Source organism: Rhinatrema bivittatum, chromosome 6 (genome assembly GCF_901001135.1).
Source record: "Rhinatrema bivittatum chromosome 6, aRhiBiv1.1, whole genome shotgun sequence".
Classification (NCBI taxonomy): Eukaryota; Metazoa; Chordata; class Amphibia; order Gymnophiona; family Rhinatrematidae; genus Rhinatrema; species Rhinatrema bivittatum.
In genome coordinates this window covers 123,394,549-123,415,653 of record NC_042620.1, presented here as the reverse complement: position 1 = coordinate 123,415,653, position 21,105 = coordinate 123,394,549, and the positions used below count along the sequence as shown (strand labels likewise).

At 39.6% G+C, this 21,105-nt stretch overlaps 1 protein-coding gene across 1 annotated transcript in view; it reads left to right on the top strand.

The window, feature by feature from the left end:
* TTN (titin) overlaps window positions 1–21,105 on the top strand; it is a 509,207-nt gene that overhangs the window by 478,554 nt on the left and 9,548 nt on the right. Inside the window, 18 exon segments of the mRNA XM_029605898.1 lie at window positions 4,584–4,889; window positions 4,991–5,281; window positions 5,377–5,676; window positions 5,768–6,073; window positions 6,799–7,104; window positions 7,213–7,494; window positions 7,577–8,170; window positions 8,696–8,983; window positions 9,074–9,373; window positions 10,398–10,700; window positions 12,177–12,479; window positions 14,384–14,968; window positions 15,081–15,386; window positions 15,553–15,852; window positions 16,540–17,115; window positions 17,208–17,513; window positions 17,601–18,194; window positions 18,295–21,105. Of these exon segments, the coding sequence (XP_029461758.1) occupies window positions 4,584–4,889; window positions 4,991–5,281; window positions 5,377–5,676; window positions 5,768–6,073; window positions 6,799–7,104; window positions 7,213–7,494; window positions 7,577–8,170; window positions 8,696–8,983; window positions 9,074–9,373; window positions 10,398–10,700; window positions 12,177–12,479; window positions 14,384–14,968; window positions 15,081–15,386; window positions 15,553–15,852; window positions 16,540–17,115; window positions 17,208–17,513; window positions 17,601–18,194; window positions 18,295–21,105 (9,057 nt within the window).

The following is a 21,105-nucleotide window of genomic DNA, read 5'->3' as shown; positions in this document are numbered from 1 at the left end:
GAGTCAGAGAACAAAACATTTGGCACTGCTACATAACCGAGAGTGCCACCTACAGTCCCTCAGTATTTCTCTAACTCCATCAGATGGTAGAGATGCAAACTGCAGTCTGTTAGTTAGTTTAAAAAAAAAAAAGTATTAGGGAAAGTTTTTTCCTAAGTTAGACTAGTGAGTAGTTAGCTGTATAGCTTCCTGAGGTGCTAGGCACCTTCGTGGGCCATCCCTCAGTTGAAGCCAGATACCCCTGCCTGAGTCTCGCCCGCAACGGTCCAATGGCTTCGACAGCCAGGGGCTCCTGGTTCCCTCAACCACTGAAGAGGCTCCCCTCACTCCTTTCCTCAGGCCGCAGGAGTTCCTGTTTAAATTTTTCTTGAAAAAAAAAAAAGGTTTAAAAAAAAATAAGAAACTGAACAGATCCTCTTCAAGGTAGGTGGAGTCTGGTCTGGGTACGGGACAGGCCGTGCCATTTCATCGGCAGGCCAGTCAGAGTGGGGATCTCGACCCCACGGGTCTCGATGATGGCCCAGGGCTCCGGGTAGGTCGGCGAGGGGGGGAGGGAAGGTCTTCACGCGAGTGATAGGCCGTGTTTTTTCGCGCCGGCAGCTCTCCTCAGAGCAGTTTTCTCGCCTGCAGGGAGTTTGCTATTTTTAGCTCCTGCAACCGTGCAAAGGTTTCCCGACTTGATTTTTTTCTTTTTTACTGACAACCACATGGCTGCTCGGTCTGGATTATGGCACCCCGACCCAAAATGGGGGCCTGTCGTGCATGCGGCATGCCAGGGCATGCCCTAGATGCTAGTTCCCTCTGTTCTGCCTGTTCCACAGGGCAGGAGGGAACTTCCTCGGGGCATACATCAGGCAGACAAGGGCTCCATTCCTCCGGGCCATGGTCCTCCTCAGCGGGGGATGTTGGCTTGCGGCGGGTGTTGCGGGAGGAGGACGCCCCTCCCATTCTATCCCCGATGGAGCAGATTTCCACCTTTGGGGATGACCCTGGGCTGAGGTGGGTGCAGACTCGGGGGAGTTCTGTCCTGCGTTTGTGCTGCTGCTGCACCAGGCGATCCTGGCTAGGAAACAAGCGATCCTGAAGAGAACAGCACGGCCAGATGTTTTGGCGGAGCCTCCACCTAAGCGGATATCCACGAGGCACGCGGACCTCCAACAACCTTCAGGGACTCGACAGGGGGCCCAAGTCGAGGATAGGTTGCCAGTCCCACTTGGGGATCCCTCGGGCTCCGGAATAGATCAGGATCCGGGACTCACCCATGATATGGGTGATGGGAACCAGGACGACCCGGACCCAGATGACTTCCCACCCTTAGAGGGTGATGATCCCAGCGTATTTAAGTGGGAGGAGCTCCGGCCTCTCATTCCCCAGATCTTGAAGGTCCTGGGGATCAAGGTTTCGCAGGAAGAGTCTGACAGCAAAGGAGTTAACCCAAACATGGATGGGATTCGGGGACCGACGACTTCCTTCCCATTGCCTAAAAAGGTCTGCAAGCTGGTGACCCAGGAGTGGGACTCACCAGATTCTGGTTTGAAATTAGGTAGAGCCATGACGAAACTTTACCCCCTGTCGCAAGATGTATTGGATCTTCTGAAGGTACCGAAGATGGATGCGGTAGTGTCTGCCGTGACTAAGATGACCACCATTCCTGTGGCCAGAGCTGCTGCGCTGAAGGACATACAGGACCGCAAGCTGGAGATACACCTTAAGCGAGTTTTTGTGGTCTCTGCGCTGAGTCTCAGGGCGGCGATTTGTGCCAGCCTCATGCAGAGAGCCTGCCTTTGTTGGGTCCAGGAGGTGTCCGTAGCTCCGAGTGCCACCGCACGATTGGAGGCAGGTGTTGCCTATGTCGCAGATGCATTGTATGACTTTGTTTGGACCTCGGCGCGTAGTATGGTGTCCGTTGTCTTGGCTCGTAGACTCATCTGGTTGCGGAATTGGTCTGCAGATTTGTCTTCCAAGTCTCAACTCTGTAACCTCCCCTTTAAGGGCAAGCTTCTCTTCGGGGAGGATCTGGACCAATTGGTAAAATTACTGGGGGAGTCCAAAGGCAACCGACTTCCGGAGGATAGGAAACCTTCATTTTTTTTCTATAATTTAATGTTTATTCAATTATAACATTTACAAATAAATGATACAATCAGGTAACCCAGATAACAAATCAAAAAGTCATTCATTCAGACATTATGTTTATTTCTAAACAAAACATCTGGACATCTAGCCCACATCTAGGGGAGGTTGAGGTGTACAGTTCAAAGCATGTGTCATTAATACATTATACAACCCTATCCTTAAACCTTAACTAAATATTCTGAGACTTATCCCTAAGAAAACTTTCCAAGTGTGACGGATTATGAAAAACAAATTTATTAGTTTGATACATGATTTGACACTTACATGGAAATTTCAAGAAAAAGGTAGCTCCCATATCTAGAACTACTTGCTTCAAAGATAAAAAAAAAAAAAAAAAGGTTTTCGCCTTGCTTGAGTTGCATGGGAAACATCAGGAAAGACCTGTATCTTTTGACCACAAAAATCAAAATTTTTATTTTGGAAATATTTAGCAAAGAACAGGTCTTTATCCTTTTTAATGATAAAGTAACAAGCATTGTAGCTCTAGATGCTATATTGTCCAGCAAGTCCTCTAAAAAAGTTGAGACCCCTGGACTTTCTAAAAGGTCAATACCACCCTCACGGGCTTGCAACGTTATTCTTTTAGGCAGATAATACATTTTGGAAATATTGGGGATTTTCTCCACCTCATAAGAAAGTATTTCAGCTACATATTTCTTAAACAATTCAATGTCAGACATTAACCTAGAAATTGGAAAATGTAATAAACGAAGGTTAAGTGACCTCACTTCCTTCTCTAACAATTCAATTCTACTATATAGTACCATATTATCTTTAATGGAAGATATGCTAGTGGCCTGCAGATTTTTTAACCACAGGGTTCAAATTTGCTACTGCCTGCTCCACTTTATCAGTCCTATCCTCTAAATCTTCAGGTGCCCTTGGGTCTGAGAGCTCATTCCACTTGGGCCCAGGCTACCTCCTGGTCTGAGTGTCAGCTCTGTTGCCACAGGAAATCTGCAGACCGGCGGTTTGGTCCTCCCTTCACACTTCCACCAAGCATTATCGCATGGATGTTAGGGCGCACGATGAATCATCCTTTGGTGAGGGTGTTCTGCAAGCGGGTATTTCGGGTTCCTGCCCAGTGTAGTGTGGCTTGGGTATATCCCACTGGTCTGGACTGATCTGGGTATGTTCAGGAAAGGAAAATTGGTTCTTACCTGCTAATTTTCATTCCTGTAATACCACAGATCAGTCCAGAGGCCCACCCCCATTTCAAATTCCGAAAGACTACCTTGAGAAGTGATATTTTCATGAAGAAATAATTTTGTTCTATAGCAGATGCTCTTGAAGGAGCAGGTTCTGAGGTGGTCTAGTGATTTATTGTTTTCTCTGTTACGGGCGTGGGGTTGGCTGTGTGTTTTGGGTTCCAACCTCCTTCGTCCTATAGTAAGCTTAGTTGTTTGGGCTTGGGTACAGGCCAATACTGAGGGACTGCAGGTGGCACTCTCAGTTATGTAGCAGTGCCCAAAGATTTTGTTCTCTGACTCCATCTGGTGGTAGGAATGCACAACCCACTAGTCTGGACTTATCTGTGGTATAACAGGAACGAAAATTAGCAGGTAAGAACCAGTTTTCCTCTTGGAATGGTTTGAGTGTAAACAGAGCCTGGTGAAAGTGTCCAGATTCATACCTGGTGCAGCCAAAGCCCACAGATGAGGATCAGCAGTCTTGCTGGAATGCAACAGCCTGCCTCGTATGGCCTGAGAAGATGCTTCACTCAAGACCTTGCAAATTGCAGCAGGCCTTGGCATTGCTGCTGATGCAGCTATTGCAGAAGGCCTTGCTGATAGGGATGAACTTTGGATGGCTTCTGTGAAGGCAGCTGTCATCTCCTTCAGATGGCATCTCCTTCCAGGAGGAGGAAGGGAGCATAGACCCAGCTCAAGTGCCCAGTTAGAGTCCCTTGTCAGGTCATCTAGTAAAGCTGCAGCCATATTAAGCCATATTATGCATATCAAAGAGTGCTGTGAGTTACGAGTATGCGTGAATTTCTAGGAGGGGGTTACATGAAGTAGGAGGCCAAAAATGTTGTGTCTGTCCCTGTTATAAAAGAGCAGACACCAATTCCAAGTTATTTCAAATTCCTCAATTAATTTTATCCGCATCATATTCATTTGTATTTCCAACAGCACTGCTACTACTAACTTCTACGTATATGCCTTGTGTTGCAAAATTATTTCTTGAGAGTTTGTAATAAGCTATATAATTACTCTAACAATTTATTCTTCTGCTTACTGAAGTTCTTTGGTTATGTTTAGTTCTGAGAACCTAACAAGACAATCAATAGTCTTTATGAGAATGTAAGACATATGCCAAATTTGTGAGCATGTCATATTTTGTACACAAAATCCTGGAAAAAAAAATGTGGTATATTTTTAAAAGCTTTTATTATTTCTTAAAAGAAAATAGAACTAGCATTTTATTTCTATGTTTTTCATTTACAGACCCTCCAGGAAGACCAGAGGTGACAGATGTCAGCAGATCTACAGTATCATTGAGTTGGTCTGTACCACTTTATGATGGCGGCAGCAAAGTTATTGGATATATCATAGAACGCAAGCCATACAATGAGACTGGAGATGGACGTTGGCTGAAATGCAACTACACCATAGTTTCGGAGACTTACTTTACTGTGACAGCTCTAAGTGAAGAAGAAATCTATGAATTCCGTGTACTGGCTAAGAATGCCATTGGCGTAATTAGTGCTCCATCAGAATCTACAGGTCCAGTCACTTGTAAAGATGAATATTGTACGTATACTTAATATGAGGTTCAAGAAAAAAATTTTCTATCCTCTGTATCTGTTCAGCACTAAAACTATGTTTTTATTTCTGTTCCATTTGTTTTACAGCACCACCAAAAGCTGAGCTTGACTATAGGTTACAAGGAGATGTTGTAACCATTAGAGCTGGATCTGATCTTGTTCTTGATGCAGCAATTGGTGGCAAGCCAGAACCAAAGGTCTTCTGGTCCAAGGGAGACAAAGAATTAGAGCTTTGTGAAAAGATTTCTTTGCAATATACAAACAAGCGTGCCATTGCCATTGTCAAATACTGTGACAGAAGCGACACTGGAAAATATACTTTAACAGTTAAAAATGCTAGTGGAGTAAAAACAGTATCTGTCTTTGTCAAAGTACTTGGTAAGTGTTCCTCACCATGTGATTTCCATTTCTCATATTTCTCAGTGCTAACACAAAAGTTAACAATTTTGTTAAATGTAATCACTCTTTTTCAGATTCACCTGGGCCATGTGAAGGTAAAATTACTGTCAGCAGAGTAACAGAGGAAAAGTGCACTTTAGCATGGAATATTCCTCTGGAAGACGGAGGTGCAGCAATCACTCATTATTTTGTAGAGCGACGTGAGACTAGCAGGCTGAACTGGGCTATTGTGGATGCTGAATGTCAAACACTGTCTTGTGTTGTCACAAGACTCATTAAGAATAATGAATATATATTCCGTGTCAGAGCTGTGAACAAATATGGAGCCGGTGTTGGAATTGAATCAGAGCCTATCGTTGCAAGAAACTATTTCAGTAAGTGTTCAGTTTCCTTCAATTGTGATTCCGAATTTGGAAAGTTTTTTTGTCATTTTATACTGATAATTTATTTTTTGCCTTTTAACAGCCATTCCATCACCACCTGGTCAACCAGAGGCAGTAATTGTGGGCAAGGAACATGTTATCGTTGAGTGGCTTAAACCAGAATCAGATGGCGGTAGCGAAATTAGAACCTATCTTGTAGACAAACGTGAAAAGAAGAGTGTGCGTTGGACACGAGTCAACAAAGATTTTACTGTATATGACACAAGACTGAAAATTACTGGTTTGCTAGAAGGAAGTGAATACCAGTTCCGTGTTAGTGCAGTAAATGCTGCTGGCAACAGTGAACCTAGTGATTCTTCTCAGTATATCCTCTGCAAAGAGCCATCATGTGAGTTTTCTTAATATCGCTTGACAAGTTAAGAATCAGAAAAATTCAGATTTTTCTGAGAAGAGGTAGCTTACTAGTTAGAGTAATGGCCTAAGAACCAAGGTTCAAATCCTGTTTCTCCTACTGACATTCCTTGTGTCCTTAAGTATGTCACTTTATCTACCATGTCCTCAGCTATCCATTTAGACTGAATAACTTTTAGACAAGGTCTTCTGCCTGTCGAAATTTGTTATATAGTGCCCTGGTTTAGAGTCATATAAATGCTAAAGTAAAAATAATAATCATGCTCTGTGGTAGCACTGAGTACTGCCATTATATACATTACAAATTTGAAAACAAGACTGGATACCAATCATTAAAAACACTCTTAATGTTGCCAGATATTATGTTCTGATTCTGAAGCTCCTTTTCTTCTCATGCTGACTGGGTATAAGAATGCTGCAGAGATAACATTCACAGAACAGAAGCATGAATCTGGCATTGTTCATCAGTGGCATTTACTGGGCAGTTTGGAGTTAACCTATGACTCCCAAAACACTGCCACCATAATGCTACAGCTAGAAGAGGAGGTGGGAATAGGCATTATAATGATATGTAATACAACATATATTTCAATATATTTTTAAAATAGTAAAATATCATAAACAATTTCTAAAGATGTATATCAAGCCTGTACAAATATGGATAGGTGGGTCATGCTTTCTTTTTTTTTCCATTTTTTTAAGATACTCCTGCTGCACCTTCTGCTCCAAGAGTTGTGGATACGACCAAGCACAGTATTAGCTTAGCGTGGACCAAACCAATGTATGATGGTGGTACTGACATCACAGGCTATGTCCTTGAAACGAAAGAAGAAGGCACTGAACAGTGGTATAGGCCACACACTAGTGCTACTCTTAGAAACCCTGAATATACTTTAACAGCCCTAAAAACTGGCCAGAAATACTACTTCAGAGTTGCTGCTGTTAATGTCAATGGCTTGAGTGAATATAGTGAATCATCTGCTGCAATTGAATCTGTGGAAAGACTAGGTAATGAGAGCATTCTGAATTTTGTATCAATATTTACTTTCAAGCAATATATATATATATATATATATATATATTTTATGAATTCTTTTTTTTTTTTTTTTTTTTTAGAAATACCAGATCTTGAGCTTGCTGATGATCTAAAGAAAACTGTTACAGTTAGAGCTGGTGGTTCATTACGCCTCATGGTGTCTGTCTCAGGAAGACCTACTCCAGTAATCACATGGAACAAACATGGAGTTGATCTTGCAAGTCGTGGTATTATTGACACAACAGACAGCTACACATTGCTTGTGGTTGATAAGGTTAATCGGTATGATGCTGGCAGGTATACAATAGAAGCTGAAAATCAGTCTGGCAAAAAATCAGCATCTATACTTGTCAAAGTATTTGGTATGTAAAATTCTGAAATTTTCTTAATTTATTTTTGTTTTCTTATAAGATCTAGAAAAAATAAAGGTAATCTTTTTTTCAGATACACCTGGTCCATCTGCCTCTGTGAATGTAAAGGAGGTGACTAAAGATTCAGTGACAATTACCTGGGATGTTCCTGTTATTGATGGTGGAGCTCCAGTCAACAACTATATAATTGAGAGGCGTGAAGCTGCTATGAGAGCATTTAAAACAGTAACTACCAAGTGTAGCAAGACCCTTTACAGAATAAGTGGACTTATAGAAGGGACTATGTATTACTTTAGAGTACTGCCAGAAAATATTTATGGTATTGGTGAACCTTGTGAAACATCTGATGCAGTTTTGGTGTCAGAGGTTCCCATGGTACCACAGAAGCTGGACGTGGTAGATACTACCAAATCAACCGTATCACTTGCCTGGGAGAAACCTCTGCATGATGGTGGCAGCAGGCTTACTGGCTATGTTATTGAAGCCTGCAAAGCTGGCACAGAAAAATGGATGAAAGTTGCAACACTAAAACCCACTGTCTTTGATCACACTATCATCTCACTCAATGAAGGTGAACAGTACTTGTTTAGAGTCAGAGCACAAAATCTGAAGGGGGTGTCAGAACCAAGAGAGATTGTCACAGCTGTGACTGTACAAGATCGCAAAGGTACGTGTAAACATAAACAAAACAAAAAATAACATAATTATTACAACAGTAAAATTAAGACAGGCATAATTGCATTAATATAAAGTCCTGCATTTAATTTAGAGTTACTAGATAGTCACTGGAAACAAATTGGCTAAAGAGCTTGAGTAAAGAGATATCTTTAAAGCCTTCTTAAAGGGTTTTATACATGTCAACATTCGCAATTGCTCGGGCAAAGTGTTGCAGATAGTTGGGCCAGCTACTGAAAAAGCTTGGTCTCAAGCTGCACAAAGACACACGAACCTTATAGATGGAATCTCTAAAAAAAAATTGTATTCATGGACCGGAGAATACAAACTGGATGTGTAAAATACCATTAAACCATGGAATAAGATTCTCATCAAGAAGCCTATGGGGCAAGATCAAGGCTTTATATTGAACACACAGCTCGACTGGTAACCAGTGCAGATAGAGATGTGCTTGGGAAATATGGTTTATCTTGGTTGTAATTATACAAATATGATGTGTATTTGTTTCTTTATACAGGGGTACCTTCAATTGATCTAGCTGGAATACCCCAAAAGACCGTACACGTACCAGCTGGCAAACCCATAGAGTTGACTATTCCAATTAGTGGCCGACCACCTCCAGCTGTTTCTTGGTTCTTTGCTGGTTCTAAATTGAGAGAAACTGAACGCATCAAGATTGAAACCACTACTAAACTAACCAAATTAAGTGTGCGTGAAACTACAATACATGATACTGGTGAATATATGCTTGAACTTAAGAATACATCTGGAACAGCTACTGAAACAATAAAAGTTATTATTCTTGGTAAGGTTTCATTACTAGGACATTCCTATCATCAACAGAAAAGTTTGCATAAGTCATTGTTTCATCTAATTCATTTATATTTTCATATAGATAAACCTGGACCACCTACTGGGCCCATCAGAATTGATGAAATTGATGCCACTTCTGTAACAATTTCCTGGGAACCACCTGAGATGGATGGTGGGGCTACAATTAGTGGTTATGTGGCAGAACAACGAGATGCTCATCGTCCTGGATGGCTTCCAGTGTCTGAATCAGTAACTAGAACAACATTTAAATACACAAGACTTATTGAAGGCTCTGAATATGTGTTCCGTGTAGCTGCTACAAATCGCTTTGGAATTGGATCATACTTACAGTCTGAGATTGTAGAATGCAGGAGTCTCATCAGTGAGTTTTTTTTTCTCAGTTTCTCACACAGACATATATAAATGTGGAACAATTATTTATATATTTCCAAACATTTGGTATTCTGCTTTTTTCCAAATACATATTGTTCTGTGTTACTGAACTATTTAATACAAGTAGTATTCACTCCCAGCTCTCAAGGGCCACAAACAGGCCATGAGATATTCCTCATGAACATACATGAAATAGATTTGCATACAATTGAGATACTGTGTAAGCAAATCTATGAGGGAATACCACTGATTTATACTATTCTTATCCTTTGAATCCACAGCACCTCATACTAGTGACCTGTTTGTTTCTAATTTTTTTTAACTATCTACTAATTAATAAACAAATGAACTGAATGTTTCACTTTAAAAAAATCTCTCAATAAATTTGAAATACACAGGCCAGAATATCACATTTTGTTTTAAACTGTTTCAATATCTTATATATATGTTATAAATAAGCTTTTAAATCTGATTTTTATAAACCCTGTCAATAACTAAATACTAGACAAAAAGTAGTATTGAAATTCCCTTGCAAATTATATAGTTAACAGGAAAGGATGGAGCATTTTACAAAAAAAAAAAAAACCACAGTTGACTTCAGATCAGCAGTTCTTAGATTGTGGATCACAAAATTCAAGGGATATTTCCAGTGATTTCGATATGTGGATCACTACTGAGGACAGAAAAATAATATTCTACAAGAAACATATTTAAAATATACCAGAAAGAGTATAAGACATATTAAATAGACAATATGAAGTATGAGTCAGATAATGCATCATCCTTATTAAATCATGTAAAATAAGTATTAAAATTATTGTTGCTTATGATTTTTTACATCATTAGTGCAGTACTGTAAAAATGCAATATATATATGTCTGTGGGAAACTTTTTCACAAACATATGTACAGTTCATGTTAGATTAAATTTTCAAAAGTACTAGGCCTTCAAGTGCAAATACACTTCTAGTTTCCATTGTCATTTCTAATGATCTACTCCAATATTTGTTACAGATATCCCAGGTCCTCCGGATACTCTACAGGTGTTTGATATGTCTCGTGATGGCATGACACTTACTTGGCATCCACCAGAAGATGATGGTGGTTCACAGATCATTGGTTATATTGTGGAACGCAAAGAAGTTAGAGCAGAGAGATGGGTTCGTGCAAACAAAGTACCAGTGACTATGACCCGTTATCGCTCCACTGGACTTGTTGAAGGTCTAGAATATGAGCATCGTGTCACAGCCATAAATGCAAGAGGTGATGGTAAACCAAGTCGTCCTTCTAAACCTGCAGTTGCCATGGATCCAATTGGTAAATGACTTTGATTGTATTCTGTACATAAATATTAATTGATGTAGTTCTCTCTGATACAAATTTTACATATACACTTTTTAGAGATTAAATCTCAAAAAATATAATTGAGTAATTTAAATACATACAGAGATAAAACAGATAACTTTTTCAGTTTCTTTTTTTTTTTATTATATTTTGTTTTTAGACAGATGGTTGGCTAGTACTATATATGTCAAGTCTCCCTGAATTTTTGAATAATTATAAACTGACTTGTGATTCTTGCATATCTGGTGGGTACAACTGCAAAGCAAAGTGAGTCATCCTAGCTTTAGTGATGGACATAAATGTTATAATTCAGTAACTGTGTTACTTAGTGACCTAGAGATGGGAACAACGAGTGAGGTGATCAAATTTGCTGATGATACAAAATTATTCAAAGTTGTTAAATCACAAGAGGATTATGAGAAATTATAAGAGGACCTTCTGAGACTAGGAGACTCGCCATCCAAATGACAGATGACATTTAAAGTGAACAAGTGATGCATGTAGGGAAGAGAAACCCAAATTATAGCTACACAGTGCAAAGTGCCACAATGGGAGTCAGTACTCAAATAATATGTTGAAATCCACTGCTCAATGTGTGGCTCAGCCAAGAAAACAAATAATATATTAGGAATAATTAGGAAGGGAATGGAGAATAAAATAGTGAAAATCACAATGCCCCTGTATCTCTCCATGATACAACTGCACCTTGAGTATTGTATGCAGTTTTGATCACTGCATCTCAAAAAAGATATGGTGGAATTAGAAAACGTACAGAGAAGGATGAACAAAATGATAAAGAGGATGGAACAAATCCCTTATGAGGAAAAGCTAAAGAGGCTAGGGTTGTTCAGTTTGGAGAGAGACAGCTGAGGGAGATATGATAGAGGTCTATAAAATAATGAATGGAACCGGTAAACTCGAATCAATTGTTTACTCTCAGAAAGTACAAAGACTAGGGGACATTCAATGAAGTTACCAGGTAATACATTTAAGACAAATAGGAAAAATATTTTTTACTCAATATATAATTAAAGTCTGGAGTTCATTGCCAGAGGATGTGGTAAAAGCGGTTAGTGTAGGTGGGTTTTAAAAAGGTTTGGACAAATTCCTGAAAGAAAAGTCCATAAACCAATATTAAGGGTGGACTTGGGGAAATCTACTGCTTATTCCTGGGATAAGCAGCTTGGAATCTATCAATCTTATGGGATCCTGCCAGATACTTGTGTCTTGGATTTGCCACAGTTGGAAACAGGATACTAGGCTTAATGGACTTTTGGTCTGACCCAGTATGGCAAAACTTATTTTCTTATAAGCTAAGAATTGTATAGATAATCCAGGTACTTTATAATGTAGATTTTATTGTCCTCTATGATTTAAACTTTTAACATGTTAAAAAAATTAAAACAAATTTAAAATACATTTAATATTTCATCCTGGTGTTTATTTCAGCTCCTCCAGGCAAGCCTCAGAATCCAAGGGTTACAGATACTACAAGAACTTCTGTTTCACTGGCCTGGAGTCCACCAGAAGAAGAAGGAGGATCTAAAGTCACTGGTTATTTGATTGAAATGCAAAAAGTTGATCAGTATGAATGGACTAAATGTAATACCACTCCAACTAAGATTTGTGAATACACTCTTACACATCTACCACAAGGTGCTGAATATAGATTCCGTGTCTTAGCATGCAATGCTGGTGGACCTGGGGAACCGTCTGATGTACCAGGGACAGTTAAAGTAACAGAAATGCTTGGTAAGATATATATTATAGTTTTTCAGTAGAAGGAAGTTTCCAAAGTTGTGTTAGTCTGTGACAGCAAAAAACACAGAGGCCGGTGGCACCTTATAGACCCACCAATTCCCTGAGGCATGTGTTTTCGAGGACAAGAGCTCCATTCACAGGGATTATAAAATGGAGAAGGAAACAAATATTTAATGAAGTGGATACTTGTCCTCAAAAGGTTATATCTCAATAAATCCAGGGAGCCCCCAAACTTTTCAAGGGAAAGGCCACATAGAGCATGTCAGATCACCGAGGGTCAGGGGGGGAGGATGGGATCATGTCTGGCCCTTCCGATGATTTGAAATGCTAGGAAATGGAAGAGGCAGGGTTCCCTTAGATATAGCAGATAGAAAGCATTTCGAGAGAGGGGCTTTGGTGATCTGAAAGTGGCAAAGCTATGTGACAAGGCAAATAGCTAAAGCCAGAAGAATGCTGGGTGGAATAGAGAAAGGAATAACCAGTAAAGAGATAATAATGCCCTTGTACAGGTCCTTTGAGGCCTCATCTGGAATACTGTCTTCAGTTCTGAAGACTATCTCAGAAAGGATAGAGGCAGGATGGAGGTGGGTGGTCCAGAGAAGAATGACCAAAGTGATGTGGGGTCTCCATCGCAAGACATGAGGAGAGGCTAAAGGATCTAAATATGTATGCCCTAGAAGAGAGGAGATGCAGGGAGCTATGATACTGACCTTCAGATACCTGAAAGGTTTAATGATGTACAATTTTCAAAACCTTTTCTGTTGGAAACAGAAGAACTAGGGGTCACATAATGAAACTACAGGGGGGGGGAAACAACTCAGAACCAATATCAGGAAATATTTCTTCACAATCAAATAATTTAAAGGGGCATGGGATAAATACTGTGGATCCCTAAAGGCTAGAGGATGGAAATGAAAAAAACAGTGCATGGGGGTGACCTGCTCAGTGCGGACATTACTACCCTTAATAGAAGGCATGGGGATTACCACCCTTAACTGATAAGCCTTGATGCTTTTTGTTACTACCCTTAAGCATGGGGTAACCTGCACGGCGCAGCAGATACTACTAGAAGCTTGCTTGGAAGACTGGAGGGACATTTGGTTCTTTCTTCCATCATTACTATGTTATTATGTCAATAATAATATTTCTCAGAAATTAACAGTCCTGCCTCCCCCACCCCCGAGGCATAGGGTGTGTGTACATGTGGCTCCTTCCCCCTTCCCATCTTCTCTCATTCATTCTGCACCTTTTCCTCACCCTTCCCTTCCCTCTCACTCAGTTCCCTCTCTCCTTCTTCTTGCCTGTTAGTCTTATCTCCTCCCCTCCTTTCTCTTGCCTGACTCTCCTTCCTACTTTCTCACCTCTCCCATCTCTCTCCTCCCTTCCCTCTGCTCTCCTTAACTCTAATCTTCTCCTTTCCCTCTCATTCATTTCCTTCTTTCTCATCCCTTCCTCTCATTTCCTTTCCTTTCACTTTGACCCACCTCTCTCCTCCCTTCCCTCTTTCACTCACCCTGGCTTCCCTGCCAGCGGTTGTGTGCTGGGGCACAGGTCTGGCTGATTTCTCTTCCACCAGCAGGGCCTGCCCTTCCCTCCAGCAGCTTTGTGCAGGGGCATGGGACCGATTTGCTCTTCTACTAGAGAGGTCTGGTGTCGCTACCAGCAGCTCTGTAAAGGGGCACAGATCTGTCTAGTTTCTCTTCTGTTGGTCATGGGAAGGAAAAAGTAAGGCAGGCCAAAAAAAGGATCCAGCGAGCTGGATCTGATCTGTGGGCCATAGTTGGAGGATCCCTGGGTTAGTCTGTAATGTGCTACCCGCCTTTTTGTCATTTTTCACTGATTGGGGACATTTTTTTTAAAATCTAAGATAAATATGTTTTCTTTTTTGTTTATAGAATATCCTGATTATGAGCTAGATGAAAGATATCAGGAAGGCCTGATCGTAAGACAAGGTGGAGTTATTAGGATTCCAATACCAATTAAGGGCAAACCCATTCCAATTTGCAAATGGACAAAAGAAGGTTGTGACATTAGCAAGAGAGCAATGGTTGCCACTTCTGATACACATACTGAACTTGTGATCAAGGAAGCAACTAGAGAAGATTCTGGAACATATGATCTGATGCTTGAAAACAAGTGTGGCAAGAAGGTTGTTTATATCAAGGTTAAAGTAATTGGATGCCCAGATACTCCAGAAGGACCTTTAGAGTATGATGACATTCAAGCTCGTTCTGTAAGAGTAAGCTGGAGAACACCTGCAGATGATGGTGGCTCTGACATATTTGGCTACATTGTTGAAAGACGAGAAGTACCAAAAACTGCTTGGTATACTGTAGATTCCAGAGTGAAGGGAACGTCCTTGGTAGTTAAAGGCCTAAAAGAAAATATTGAATACCATTTCCGTGTTTCTAGTGAAAACCAGTTTGGTATTAGTAGGCCTCTGAAATCAGAAGAACCTGTTATACCAAAAACACCTTTGAGTATGTATATATTTTCATTATTTTAAAATAAAAGTTATATTTCTCTTGTCAAATGCTGTCTTTTAAAAATTACGCATGAAAATATAATATTTGTCATATGTTATTTATACAGATCCTCCAGAACCTCCATCTAACCCACCAGAAATAATTGATGTTACAAAGAGTACTGTCAGTTTATCATGGTCCAGGCCTAGAGATGATGGTGGATCTCGCATCACTGGCTATTACATTGAACGCAAAGAAACAACCACTGACAAATGGGTTAGACAAAACAAGACTCAGATCACAACTACAATGTATACTGTGACAGGACTTGTTCCAGATGCTGAATATCAGTTCCGTATCATTGCACAAAATGACATTGGTCTCGGTGAAGCAAGCCCAGCCTCTGAACTAGTTGTCTGCAAAGATCCCTTTGGTAAGATACATAACATAGATTTTACTTGTGGTACTAAATTTTAAATAAAAGTTTAGCAAAGCTTCTATGGAAGATAAGCTTAAGTTTTGTAAGCACTCTAAACAAGTTTGAAAATATTTGATATCATTAGCAATTATCTGATGACTAATCTTTATAAATATTATAGATAAACCAAGCCAGCCTGGAGAAATTGAGATCACCTCTGTCTCCAAGGATAGTATTTCTATACAGTGGGAACGCCCTGAAAGTGATGGTGGCAAAGAGATCCTTGGATATTGGATTGAATACCGTCAGTCTGGAGACAGTGCATGGAAGAAGTGCAATAAAGAGCGTCTTAAGGACAGACAGTTTACAATGGGAGGTTTACTGGAGGCAGCAGAGTATGAATTCAGAGTTTTTGCTGAAAATGAAACTGGAATCAGCAGACCTCGTAGAACTGCTATGACAGTAAAGACTAAACTGACTTGTAAGTTTTTTTGTTTTGTTACTATAGCATGTGTTGTATAATAAATATTTAATACTAGTGCAAACTATGATGATTTGCTTCCTTTTATCTTATGTTCTCACAGGTTAAAAGTAAAATTATGGTCAATTGTGTTAAAGGTAGCATTAAAGTTCATTTCTGCACTATAACAAATAGTAAAGTCACTTTTTAATGGGATTAACTGCCAGGGGACCAACCCATTGACCCAGTAGTCAGTGCTCTGTGCTACCACAGAGAAAACCAGCAGACAGGAATGAATTCAATTCTCTTGCTTCTCGGCACAGTCAGAGCTAGAAGCATTGTAGAGGTGATCCACTCAATGATGAGGAAAAGCAGGCAGCACTGATATGCAACGCATCCTAGTGGCTGGTCAAGAGAAGAATTTTAAGCTAGAGAAACATCTGCCACCTTGGCACCAGAAGACATGAATAGATATCTACCTCTTGATTGGTACTTGTCTGTGATTGGAGCACCAACAGGCATAGTAATGCGAAGGTTATGTAGCAGGCTAGTGGTGGAGGTACAAGAAAAAATAAAGAAAGAATATTAACAAATAATTGGCATAAAGACAAGAAAAGCTATTAAACTGATATAGTCAAGGATTAATATGCAAATTAAAGATATGCTTTAATAATAAACATAGAACATTTTTTTAAATTTTTCTTACAGCTGGAGAAGCACCAGGCTTAAGACAAGAAATAAAGGATGTTACTACTAAGCTGGGTGAACCTGGAAAGCTGACATGCCAGATTATTGGACGACCTCTTCCTGACATTAAATGGTACCGCTTTGGCAAGGAACTAACACAGAGTCGGAAATACAAAATGTCCTCTGATGGTCGTAATCATTCCCTGACCATACTAACAGAAGAACAAGAAGATGAAGGCCTTTATACTTGTGTAGCAGTCAATGATGCTGGAGAAATTGAAACTAGTGGCAAACTGCTCTTAGAAGCTACTCCACAATTCCATCCTGGCTTCCCATTGAAAGAAAAATATTTTGCAGGTGTGGGCTCTACCCTTCGTCTCCATGTTGTGTACATTGGTCGTCCAGTGCCTGCTATTACTTGGTTCCATGACAAGAAACTTCTGAAAACTTCTGAAAATATTACAATTGAGACCACAGAAAATTATACACATCTGGTTATTAAGAATGTACAACATAAAACACATGCTGGGAAATACAAAGTGCAGCTCAGTAACATTTTTGGCACTGTAGACACTGTGCTCAATGTGGAAATACAAGGTAACTTTTACAAATTTTCAGTATTTTTTCTACACTAATATTCTCTAAAACATTTATTTTAATTCTAAAATATTGTATATTTAATTTTATAGACAAACCAGATACGCCAACAGGACCCATTATTGTTGAAGCTTTGTTGAAAAACTCCGTAGTAATCAGCTGGAAAGTACCAGAAGATGATGGAGGTGCCATGATAACAAACTATATTGTAGAGAAACGAGAAGCTAAGGAAGGTGAACAGTGGCAATTGGTATCCTCAGCCATTTCAGGAACAACTTGCAGAATTATTAATTTGACAGAAAATGCAGGCTATTATTTCCGTGTTTCTGCTCAGAATTTATACGGTATCAGCGAAGCACTGGAGATTCCATCTCTTGTTATCATCAAGAGTCCATTTGGTATGTATTATACTAACTATATGTCTCTGTACAGTTTTTAACTATACATAATATTGTCTCATTTTAAATACTTTCATTTCATTTCAGAAAAACCAGGCACTCCAGGACAGCCGATAGTAAGTGCTGTTACAAAGGATTCATGTGTGGTGTCCTGGAAACCACCTGCCAGTGATGGAGGTGCAAAGATCAGAAATTACTACCTTGAGAGACGTGAAAAGAAACAGAATAAATGGATTGCTGTTACAACAGAAGAAATCCATGAAACTGTGTTCTCGGTACAAGGTCTAATTGAAGGCCTTGAATATGAATTCCGTGTAAAATGTGAAAATCTTGGTGGTGAAAGTGAATGGAGTGAAACATCTGAACCTATCATTCCAAAATCAGATATAGCAATTTGTGCACCACAATTTAAGGAAGAATTGAGAAATTTAAATGTGAAATATAAGGGCAATGCAACCTTTGTTTGCAAGGTCACTGGGTATCCCAAACCTGTTGTTAAATGGTTCCGGCAAGGAAAAGAGATTTTGCCAGATGGTGAAAAAGTCAAGATACAAGAATTTAAAGGTGGATATTACCAATTGGTCATTACAAATGTAACGGAAGATGATGCCACAGTCTACCAAATTAGAGCCACAAACCAAGGAGGAGCTGTGTCTGCTACTGCCTCTTTGGATGTTGAAGGTAATTTCTTCCTTATATTGCTTTGCAAATATTAAAAATGATTAGTTGTCAGACTCTTATTATTACTAAGAATGATATTATTTTCTGTTTTCATATACAGTTCCTGCCAAGATTCACTTGCCCAAACATCTTGAAGGAATGGGAGCTGTTCATGCACTCCGAGGGGAAGTGGTCAGCATCAAAATTCCTTTCAGTGGCAAGCCAACTCCAGTTATTACATGGCAGAAGGGGCAAGATCTTATTGATAATAATGGGCAATATCAAGTTATTGTAACAAGATCATTCACATCTCTAGTTTTCTCTAATGGAGTGGATAGAAAAGATGCAGGTTTCTACGTTGTTTGTGCCAAGAATAGATTTGGCATTGATCAAAAGACAGTTGAACTAGAAGTGGCTGATGTCCCTGACAAACCAAGAGGACTAAAAGTCAGTGATATTTCAAGAGATTCTGTTAACTTAACTTGGAATCCTCCAGCTACTGATGGTGGAAGCAAAGTCACTAATTATATTATTGAGAAATGTCCCACTACATCAGAAAGATGGATTCGTGTTGCTCAGTCTCGTGAGACACGCTACACTGTAATTAACCTATTTGGTAAGACAAGCTACCAGTTCCGTGTGATAGCAGAAAATAAGTTTGGGCAGAGTCAGCCATCTGACCCTACAGAACCAATTGTTACAAAAGAAGATAAGACAAGAATGTTGAATTACGATGATGAAGTTTGTGAGACCACAGAAATCAGCAAAGTAAAAGCATCTCACTCTTCTACTAAAGTGCTCCATGAAAAATTCATGATTGCTGAAGAACTTGGTCGTGGACAATTTGGAATTGTTCATCGCTGTGTTGAAAATGTTTCAAAGAAAGCTTATCTAGCTAAGTTTGTGAAAGTCAAAGGTGCTGATCAGGTCCTGGTAAAGAAAGAAATTTCTATCCTTAATATTGCACGCCACAGAAATATTTTATATCTCCAGGAATCTTTTGAAAGCCTGGAAGAATTAGTTATGATTTTTGAGTTTATATCTGGAATTGACATCTTTGAGCGAATTAATACACCTGCATTTGAACTTAGTGAAAGAGAAATTATAAATTACATACATCAGATCTGTGAAGCACTTGAATTCTTACATACTCATAGCATTGGACACTTTGATATCAGACCAGAAAACATTATTTACTACACAAGAAGAAGTTCTGTCATTAAACTTATTGAATTTGGTCAGGCTAGACAACTGAAGCCTGGGGATAACTTTAGAATTCAGTATACTGCTCCTGAGTACTATGCACCTGAAGTGCATCAGCATGACATGGTCAGTACAGCCACTGACATGTGGTCACTTGGTATTCTCGTGTACATACTTTTAAGTGGTCTTAATCCTTTCATGGCTGAAACAAATCAACAGATTATTGATAATATTATCAGTGCAGAATATAATTTTGATGATGAAGCATTCAGAGATATAAGCATTGAAGCAATGGATTTTGTTGATCGATTGTTAGTAAAAGAAAGAAAGGCTCGAATGACTGCTGCTGAAGCCCTTCAACACCCATGGCTAAAACAGAAGATAGAAAGTATGAGCACAAAAGTTATTAAAACATTAAAACACCGTCGCTATTATCAGACCTTAATAAAGAAAGAATGGAATTTTGTTTTGTCAGTAGCTCGCATATCATGTGGCGGTGCAATTAGATCTCAGAAAGGGGTTACTGTAGCTAAGGTTAAGGTTGCACCAATTGAAATTGGTCCAGTTACTGGACAGATAATGCACGCTGTTGCAGAAGAAGGAGGACATGTCAAATATGTGTGTAAAATTGACAACTATGATCAGTCTACACAGGTAACTTGGTACTTTGGTATTCGGCAGTTAGAACACAATGAGAAGTATGAAATCAGCTTCCATGAAGGTTTAGCAACTATCTACATCAAAGACATTACTAAATCAGATGATGGTATTTACAGGTGCAAAGTGGTTAATGATTATGGTGAAGACAGCTCTTATGCTGAACTGTTTGTTAAAGGTGTAAGAGAAGTACATGACTATTATAGATGCAGGACTGTAAAGAAAGTAAAACGCAGAGTGGATGCTATGAGACTCCTAGAGAGACCCCCAGAATTTACTCTGCCATTATATAACCGTTCTGCCTACATTGGTGAAAAGATTAGGTTTGGGGTGACTATAACAGTTCATCCAGAACCTCGAGTAACATGGCTGAAATCAGGTCAGAAAATCAAACCAGGTGATGATGACAAGAAATACACATTTATATCTGACAAGGGACTCTATCAGCTTATCATCAATAATTTAACTTCAGAAGATGAAGCTGAATACACAGTTGTGGCACGGAACAAATATGGTGAAGACAGCTGCAAAGCTAAGCTAACTGTAGCTCCACACCGAGCTGTGGAAGACATTACATTAAGACCAATGTTCAAAAGACTACTAGCCAATGCTGACTGTCATGAAGGACAGAGTGTCCGGTTTGAAATAAGGGTCTCTGGCACACCAACTCCAACTTTAAAATGGGAGAAAGATGGTCAACCTCTGTCATTTGGTCCTACCATTGAAGTTGTTCATGAGGGTCTTGATTACTATGCTTTGTATATCAGAGATACCTTGCCAGAAGATTCAGGTTATTATAGAGTTACAGCTACAAACAGTGCTGGTTCTACAAGCTGCCAAGCTTATCTGAAAGTAGAACGCTTGAAATATGTCAAGCATGAGTACAAAAGTGAAGAAGAGCGCCATGTGCATGTGCAGAAACAAATTGACAAGACACTTAGAATGGCAGAAATTCTTGCTAGGGTTGAACCTGTTTCACTGACAGCAGTTGCTCAGCAAGCTCTACGAGAAGCTGCTATCCTCTATAAGCCTGCAGTAAGCACAAAGACTGTAAAAGGTGAATTTGAAATTG